Source organism: Pseudopipra pipra, chromosome 27 (assembly GCF_036250125.1).
Source record: "Pseudopipra pipra isolate bDixPip1 chromosome 27, bDixPip1.hap1, whole genome shotgun sequence".
Taxonomy (NCBI): domain Eukaryota; kingdom Metazoa; phylum Chordata; class Aves; order Passeriformes; family Pipridae; genus Pseudopipra; species Pseudopipra pipra.
Genome location: NC_087575.1, coordinates 4,662,309 through 4,671,037, shown reverse-complemented (window position 1 = coordinate 4,671,037; position 8,729 = coordinate 4,662,309). Strand labels below are relative to the sequence as shown.

The 8,729-nt window shown below is 54.2% G+C and overlaps 1 protein-coding gene across 3 annotated transcripts; it reads right to left on the bottom strand.

Annotated features, from left to right (window-relative positions):
- Positions 1–840: 840 nt before the first annotated feature.
- On the bottom strand, positions 841–8,188 carry ARMC6 (armadillo repeat containing 6). 3 transcript variants are annotated; one of them, XM_064637563.1, is made up of 8 exons: positions 8,076–8,188; positions 7,223–7,378; positions 6,708–6,790; positions 5,159–5,729; positions 4,348–4,493; positions 3,670–3,801; positions 2,910–3,047; positions 841–2,065 (listed from the first exon to the last, which is right to left on the bottom strand). In XM_064637563.1, the coding sequence occupies exons 2-8, from the start codon at positions 7,341–7,343 to the stop codon at positions 1,853–1,855; spliced, it is 1,404 nt and encodes a 467-aa protein (XP_064493633.1). In that variant the 5' UTR covers positions 7,344–7,378; positions 8,076–8,188; the 3' UTR covers positions 841–1,852. The 3 variants fall into 3 exon arrangements, with proteins under 3 accessions (XP_064493633.1, XP_064493632.1, XP_064493634.1); XM_064637562.1 differs by lacking the exon at positions 8,076–8,188 and adding an exon at positions 7,796–7,896; XM_064637564.1 differs by lacking the exon at positions 8,076–8,188 and adding an exon at positions 7,508–7,710.
- Positions 8,189–8,729: the final 541 nt, after the last annotated feature.

Sequence of the window (8,729 nt, the reverse complement as noted above, 5' to 3'; positions counted from 1 at the left end):
GCCCAGGCACAGCAAGGAGAGCTCGGAGAGGGGCAAGGATACCGGGGAGTGACCGGAGAGACCGCCCGGAGATCCCGGGGACAGACCGGGGACGGACTGGGGATACCGAGGATAGACCGGGAGATCCCGCCCAGGGATACCGCGCTCAGATCGGTCAGACCGGAGATCCCGCCCTGCCCCACCGAGGAGAGCCCGAGGAGCCCCCGACCTGCCCCGGGGAGCGCCCGGAGATCCCGCCCAGTCCCCGCGGGGATCCCGCCCGGCTCTGCCCGAGGCCCCGGGGCAGCGCCGCCCCCCAGCCCCGCTGTCCTGCCCGGCCCCGGTTCAGCCCCAGGGGCTGCAGGTACACCGGTTACACCAGCACCTGCTTAAAGGGGACGGGGAGTAAATCCCGTGGGGCAAAGCCCACGTTTGATTCCCCCTGGTGCTGCTTTTCCCCCAGCCCAGACCCACCAGGAGCCCCAGGCTGCACCAAACACGTTCCCCAGAGTGTCCAGTCTCTCCCAAACACGGGGCACCCCAAGGACTCGGGAGCTCAGGGTCTCTTAATCCTCTTTTTGTGCCCACTCTGCCCCAAAGAAGGGGGACACGTTCACCTGGAGGTCAGAGTAGTGCAAAACCCCCCCAGGCTCTTCCCCCAGCAGGCAGAGAGGAGCCAGGGGAGCCTCTCCTCCCCCAAAAACCAGGGTAGGAACCTCTGAAGAACACAGTGACCTTTGCTATCTGCTGGCAGAGACAGCACAGGGCTGCAGGAGGCTTTACTTCCAGACTCAGCACAGAGGCCTTTCCACCACCTTTCTTTTCCTGCCTCGAAAAGGCTCCATAAAGAGCCAACCACCCTTGGAGGTTTCCATGTTTTATAGGGTCAATGTTTCTACAGAGAGTCACCACGTTAAAAACATCCACTCACACACAACAGCAGCAGCAGCACAAAAGGAAGGCTCAGCACCAGAGCAGGGCTGGTAACACAGCCCAGCAAAACACAGAAGCCTTTAGCTGAGACTTCAGAGCCTTTCTGGGGCCTGTCCTGCCCCCAAATCCACAGTTTTCCTCAGTCCAGGTGGTTCTTTGCCTCTCCACCACAATTAGAGCACTCCTGGGGTCAGGGAAGTGCTGCCCTGCTAAGAGGTGACAAAGCCTGGGCTCCCCAGTGCTTCCTGCTTCCCCACTTTGGAAACTACCACCCCCACTCCCAGGCCCTGACCTGCTCATCCCACTGAGGGAGAACATGGAACTCTCCTCCTGGATGCCAAAGGCAACGTCCCAGGGAATGTTCCTCCGGGCCCTATCACCCCAAACCCTCACTTGGCTTTTGTTTAAAACGTTAGGCTGGCTGAAAATCCCGAACAAAGCAGCAACACAGAGTATGGTCAGCAGTAAAATAACAGGGGAACAGTTACAACAGGACAGGAACACGTTCACAGCCGCCGGGATTCCTCCTCGTCCATCCCGTGACCAGGCCCCACGAGCAGAGGGACAAACGGGGAGCAGCAGCCACGGCACCAAACTCTGCCCAGAAAGGAGCCCCCTCTGCTCTCCCTGCACGAGCAGAGCCCGTGGGAGCAGCCCTGGCCTGCTAAGGAACACGGCTAAGAGGGGAGCAGATCATCTCCAGGCATTAGATGATCCAGGGAACGATCACAACACAGGGTTGGGTTGCAGCCTGTGAATGCACAAAGCCATTGCAGCTGTAGCTCCCAAGAAAAAGTTCCCTGCAGCCTCCCAAGCCAGGCATTTGCTTCAGATATTCCAGCTGGGTGTCAGTGCAGATTAATCCATGCCACTGGGGTTGTTTTCCCGCTCAGGACTCCAGGTACAGAGGTGTTTCAGAGCCCCCCCAGCGGGGGAGGATTCACTGGGCCAGGCTCCCCTTCTGGCCTGTCCACAGCTCCCTCAGCTCCACTTTGCAGCCCAGATCCCTCAGGGCAGCCTTGGCCACGTCGTCGCAGTCCCTGTGAGCAGCACGAGCCTCTGTGATCAGGTTCTCAGCTCCCATCTCCAGGATGGGCTGGGAAAAGTCCCGGCTCCGGGAGACCAGGTTGCGGATCAGCATGCAGGCCTGTTTCTGGAGAGGAGAGAGAGATCAGAAAACACCATCCCTGCAGGATCTGGCTCCCAGCCTAAGGAATCTTTCCTAGGAAACCAAACTGAGATGCTGCAGGCAGCAACAAACTATTTCCTGGAACAATAAAATCCACGGACAAAGGTATGGAAGCTGTTTCCCGTCGAGGTTTATACAACCAGAGCTCCTGCTTTTGTCAGGACACCAGCAAACCTCAGACAGCAGCCAGGGAATACCAATTAGTTCTTTAAAATACTAACATTTAGTATTTAAATACTAATACTTAGTGTTTAAATAAATAACACTAAGAATTCTCCAGTGCAGCAGCCTCATCTTCCCACCCTTCCCGTGCTGCTCCAGGCGCCTTCCCTGGCACTGAGTTTAAACCTCTCCTTCACAAAATACCTTCTTTGGGGTTTTCTAATAACCTGAGGAGCACAAAAGTGGGCACAGAACCTACTGAGGACCTGCATGAGAAACCAGAGGCAAACTGCTTGCCATGCAGGTGTTTTACTTGACTCTGTAGAACTGATGGCACAGGCTGGGCCTGAAGGAGCTTATCCTCAGCCTGCCCTTTCAAAGAGGAGGAAAAAGTAATGCCTGGAAGAGGAGGGGGGCATTCCACAGCTTTATGAACCTGAATTGATTAATTATGAACCTGAACCCAGGTGGCTTTGGAACCCAAACTAAGTCTGGCTCTGCTCAGACCACGCTGCCAGACGCAGAGGGTGCCAACACACCCAAAACCCGCTGGAATTTGCCAAGTAAAGGTCAAAAACCCCCAGGGAGGAGGTTCCACAGCCAAGCCCAGTGCTGAGCAAAGCCCCAGGTGCCCAGGGGCACGTACCTGGACAGCCACTTCCCGGGGGTGTGCTTTCATGGCCTGCAGTGCTGCCAGGGCCCCGCCGCCCTCCATGATGACGCTGCAGTTCTCGGGCTTCCGAAGAGCCAACATGCACAGGGCAGCACAGCCCTGCTCACAGATCTGCAAGGCAAAGGGGGGAGATGCTCACCTGGCTGAAAACAGGCCTTTCAGGCAAGCAAAAGTGGAGTTTGTTTCCTTTGGTGGCGATTTTTAATTTAGTTTTGTGGGGTTTTTTTAAGTTTCCCCCCAGTGAAACGTCCTGCTGCTCTGGTGTGGAAACCAAGCTGGACTGGGTGGTCTTGGAAGTCTTTTGCAGAGTCACAGAATGTGCCAGGTTGGGAGGGACACACAAGGACCATCGAGTCCAACCCTCAGCCCTGCACAGGACCATCCCCAAGGTGTCACACCCTGAGCCTGAGAGGATCATCCAAACACTCCTTGGGTTCTGTCAGCCTTGGTGCTGCGACCTTAACTCCAACCTTAACTCCAGCCTTAATTCCAATCATGTTTTATGCCCCAGAGGTGTAAATACCCACTCCAGCCATCTAATTCAGGCCTAAGAAAAAACCCCCAACACACAGTGCACACACCTTTCCCCTCACACAAACCCTGCCCGCCGTGCACTCCGCAGCCGCTTGTTCCTCGCTCAGCTGCAGCCCCCAAACTGAAGCTCCACCGTGCAGCCCAAACTGGAGCTGCCATTCCCATGCCCGTGGGAATTCCCCAGCCATGCAGGTGGTACCTGAGGGTTGGCCAGGTGATGGCTGATGGCCAGGACAATGAGGTCGGTGCCCCCGGCGTCGACGATGGCGTCCTTCACGTCGTCGTTGCCGGCCACGGCGCGGATGGCACTGAGCACCTGCTTCACCACGTCCTGTGCCCCCCAGAAAAAAACAGTTTAAAACACAGCAGAGGGAACTTTAAGACTTCTGAAAGCGAGCCAGAGCATCCTCCAACAGCTCCATGCAAACAGTTGCAATCACCAGCTGCAAGGCTGCTCGCAGTCACTGTGTTGCTACACAGAGTTATAAGGACACTTGGTGTGGCAGAGGGTTTTAAAGAAGCTTAAAGAACCCAGCATCAACCTCTGGGACCTGAGCTCCCAAATCCTCATAAATCCATTCTAGCTAGAGTGGTGGAAAACCAAACACTCAGCTTGTGTGGGAGCAAGCAGGGTTCTGCTCGTGGAGCACAGAGGAGCAACTGTGAGCAAGGGGCTCACAACCCTTACCTGCAAAGCACATGTAACCCTGTTTATATATAAGGCTGTAAACAGGGATCAGAGGTTGGGTTTCAACCCTAATTACAGCTAAAATATTGCCCGGTCTGAGGCTCATTCATTAAAATGAATCCCATCCTTGGGAACGAAGAGCACGTCCCGCTGTGTCCCCCCACTCCCAAAACACTTCCCACCACTCACAGGGTGCTCCATGCAGTCAGCCAGCAGAGTCACCATAAAATTTAAGCCCCCGAGGTCCACAATCTCTTGGCAGAACTCGTTCCTGACCGAGAGGCGAGAGAGGGTGGCACAGAGCTCACTGAGAACCCCCGAGTTGTCTGTGAACGCTGCAGAGGAGAGATGATGGATCAAGGAATTAAGATGGTTTACTTTGATTCATTTAAAAAAAAAAAAAAAACAACAGGAAAGAGTGTAAGAGTGTTATTTCCCTTTATATATTAAAATAGGAGAGATGACACCTGCTCACTCTGTTTCTAGACAGAGGCAGAATATCTTTTCTCGGCAAGAAGCACCTCAGCAGGGATAATGTGCCTGCAAACCTGCTCTGGGCTGTAAAACACTCCCTAAACACAGTGACAAATAGCCCCTGATAATGTGTCTGCTCCAGAGGTTATCAGCAGCACCAAGGGGGCACTTATTTTTCTCCCTTGGGGCCCATTTCCTCAATAGAATTAAACACCATTTCAGTGGCAAATCTCCAAAATCACCTGGGAGGAGCTTCAAGTCACGACAGAATTTGAAATTTTAAGAGAAGAAAGGCTTATAAGAGAAGAAATCACAGAATATGCAGCTGGAAGGGACCCACAAGGATCAGAGTCCAACTCCTGGACCTGCACAGGACCATCCCCAAGGGCCACACCTCATGCCCAAAGGGTATCACCCAAGCGCTCCCCGAGCTCTGCCAGCCTCGGTGCTGTGACACCGCCCCGGGGAGAGCCCGTTCCAGTGCCCAAATCAGCACCAGCAGCCACAGGGGGGGGTTTAATTTTACCTTTTGCAGCCTCGATGAGGACCCTCAGCCCGTTGTTCTCCAGCACGATCATCTTGGCGTGGTCGTGGGCGTGGCCGAAGGGCACGCGGATGTCGTCGTCGAAGGTCATGACCCGCAGGGCCGAGGCCGCTGTCCTGACCACGTCAGCACTGTCCCCGTGCTGGACGATGGCTCCGGTGAGCAGGGGCAGGATCCCCCCCTTGACAAAGTCCTGCCTGTTCTGCTCGTGCTTCAGACAGGCGCTCCTGACGCAGCGGATCCCCGCCAGCGTCAGCTCCGCGTCCTCCCGCCGCTCCCGCAGGCTCTGCAGCAGCAGCTCCTGCCCCGCGGCGTCCAGCAGGTCGGGCTGCCCATCCAGCAGGGCAGACAGGGTGGAGAAGGCTTTGAGCAGCAAATCCCTGTCCCCTGAGGCCAGCTGGCAGGCAGAGAACACCACGGGGTAGGCCCCGTTCTGCCCGGCCAGGTAGCGGAAGGCCAACTGCTCCCTGCACTGCGCCAAGAAGCTCACGAGCTGCTCCGGCAGCTCCGCCAGGTCCGAGTCAGCCACGGCTCTCCCCAGGGAATCCAGGGTCTGGGGAAGACACCAAGGGTTAATTTTCCATAGGGCCAGTGGAATTTGTTCGTTTAAAACTAACTTGTTGGTTTAAAACTAACTTTGCTGCCTTCGAGAGCAGCGTTTTGCCTTCCTGTGACGGAGCCCCGGAGGAACGGGGGCTTCTCTGTGCTCCTGCCACCACTGCCACACCACCACTGGGTACCAGTCTGACCAGGGGCAGCTGAACTGGGTCCAACCAGCACATTCCAGCCCTGGAAGTGTCCAAGGCCAGGCTGGACAGGGCCTGGAGCAAGCTGGGCTAGTGGAAGGTGTCCCTGCCCACGGCAGGGAGTGAAACTGGAAGAGCTTTAAGCTCTTTCCAACCCAAACCTTTCCAGGATTTTATGATTTCACAGGGGTCAGTGGTGAGTATTTTTCTATTTATGAGTATTTTTATACCCTTGCTGGTGAGGGACTATTCAGCCTTTTCAATACCCTCAGAAGAGCCAGCTCACACCTACCAACCAGGTTACTTTTGTTTCTTTCAACTGAAGTTTTTCCTGTGTTTGGAGTTCACCTGCCCACAGCAGAATCTGCTTCTAGGTTATGAAAGGCAGTTTCTGCCCTCCCCAGGCAGGAAATGCTGGCATTTGGTACTTGGAATCCCAGAATCTCTGAGGTTGGAAAAGCCCTCCAGGACTGTGAAGTCTACCCTGTGCCCCATCCCCACCTTGTCCCCCAGCCCAGAGCACTGAGGGCCACATCCAAACCTCCCTGGGCAGCCCCTTCCAATGCCTGAGCACCCTTTCCATGGAGAAATTCCTCCTGATGTCCAGCCTGACCCTCCCCTGGCACAGCTTGAGGCTCTTTCCTCTCCTCCTGTCCCTTGTTCCCTGGGAGCAGAGCCCGACCTCCCCCTGGTACAGCCTCACTCACACAGATATTTCCCTGCAAAGCTCAAGAAGCTCTTTGAATTTTACATTCTTAGGAAACAACAGCAATTTGTGCTCCTACCAGCAGGATTTGATGCTTTTGCCTCTGCCCATTCTCAGAGGCAGGCTGTCGCACAGCTTTCACAATATTGCTCAGGTCCACGCCTGAAAGGGGAAATAAAACCTAGATTAATATTAGTAGCAGGCTAATGAGAGCAAAATAAACAGCATTAGTTACAGTTATGGGTATAACCTGCCAAGCTAACCACAGTGAACAAAGATGAACTTGTAAAAATCAATGCACAGAGATGCTGAAATGTTAAATTCTGGCTATGATGGTCAAATCCATCCTGGAACAAAGGATGGGGGGGGGACGGGATAGGAGTTTAATTTCATTGACCAAATTTCACCCTCCAGTTTCCCTTCAAAGCAGTTTTCCAGTCATAATTACTGCATGAAACCAGGTCAGCATCAACAGTGCCTCTGTTTCACTCCACAAAGGCTCCTTTCCAGCAGTGGTGGATCCACCTTTGAGTGCAGGTTCCCTGACACCTTCAGAGATGGAAAACAGCCTGTAAGACCTTGAAGGTACAGTACCTTGGGACTCGAACTGCTGCACAGCTTCTCTCACAGCCTCCTCCGGCTCCATCTCAAACTCCGTGATGTTTTCCTGCACTGCATCGTCAAACGTCTCCTGGGTGATCTGCTTGGACCCCATTTTTCCCCGGAACGGGATAAAAACCCCTCCGTGTCCTGCGGTGGAGAGAGAGCCCACAACTAGTTTTGGAGCAAAACCACCCAAATGCCAACCGGCAGCGACGCAAATGACTCGGCTTTTCCCCCTCAAAACAAAAGCGCAGAACTCGACCCCCGAAAACGCACCGCCGAATGTACCACGGATACACCGGCACGGGTTTTTTATTCCACGGGGAAAAACGCGGCGATGAAGAGAAACGAGGAGGGGTTTCAGCAGGGCCGGGCTGGGGATGCGCTGCGGTGTCACCGCGACACGGAGGGCACCGTGCCCGGTCACACACGGCCCCGAGCCCCGTCCCGCACCCCTTCAGCAGGCCCCGCCGTTTCCAGCGGCGGGGAGGGCCGAGAGAGCGGGGACTGACGCTGCGGCAGCCCCGGGGCGCGCCCCAAGCCCCGGTTCCCCTCACGACCCACCTCCGCTCCCGCCGGACAAAAGGCGAGGGCGGGACGGCCCCGCTCGGCCGCCGTACAGGCCCCCCGCTCCTCCTCTGCGCATGCGCACGGACCAAAACTCGCGCCGATCCGAGCGAAAAAGAGCGCGGGGTGGCGCAGCGCGCATGCGCAGCGCGCTCCCGCGCCCCGCCACTCCCACGCGTGCCGGGGCGCACCCGCAGGGCAGCGATCGCGCCGGCCCCGCGCCGTTACAACGGGAGGCCACGGGCCGCTCCCCCACCCCGCGCTCTCTTCCGCTTACCGGCACCGCGCCCGCACCGTTAATACCGCCCCGCGCTCCCAGCGCTGCGCCGGCACCGCCCGCCTGCAGGGGAGGAGGCGGCTCCGCGCGGCGCAGGCGCGGCGAGGGGGCGTGGCCAGTGTGCGGAGGGGGCGTGGCCAGAGGAGGGAGGGGGCGAGGTCAGGCTTATCATTTTATTATCTATAATATTATATTATCTATAATGTTATATATCCATAGACTAGTATAGATGATGCTATAAGAATTAGATAATACTATACTATAGCATTACCAATAATCTTATTATAGATTACCTATTATTACTATCATTATTATTATATTATCTATAATATTATATATCTGTACTATAGCATAGATGATGCTACAAGAATTAGATAATACATTATAGTATTCCTTATACTCATACAGATTATCTGTATTATCTATGTAATTACTATATTATCTGTAATATTCTATTATCTATAATAAAATATTATCTATAATATTCTATTAGCTATAATAAAATAGTATCTATAATATTCTATTATCTATAATAAAATAGTATCTATAATAAAATATTATCGATGATATTCTATATCTATAGCATAGTATCGATGATACTATAAGAATTAGATAATACTATATTATATAATAATATATAATATTATTATATAT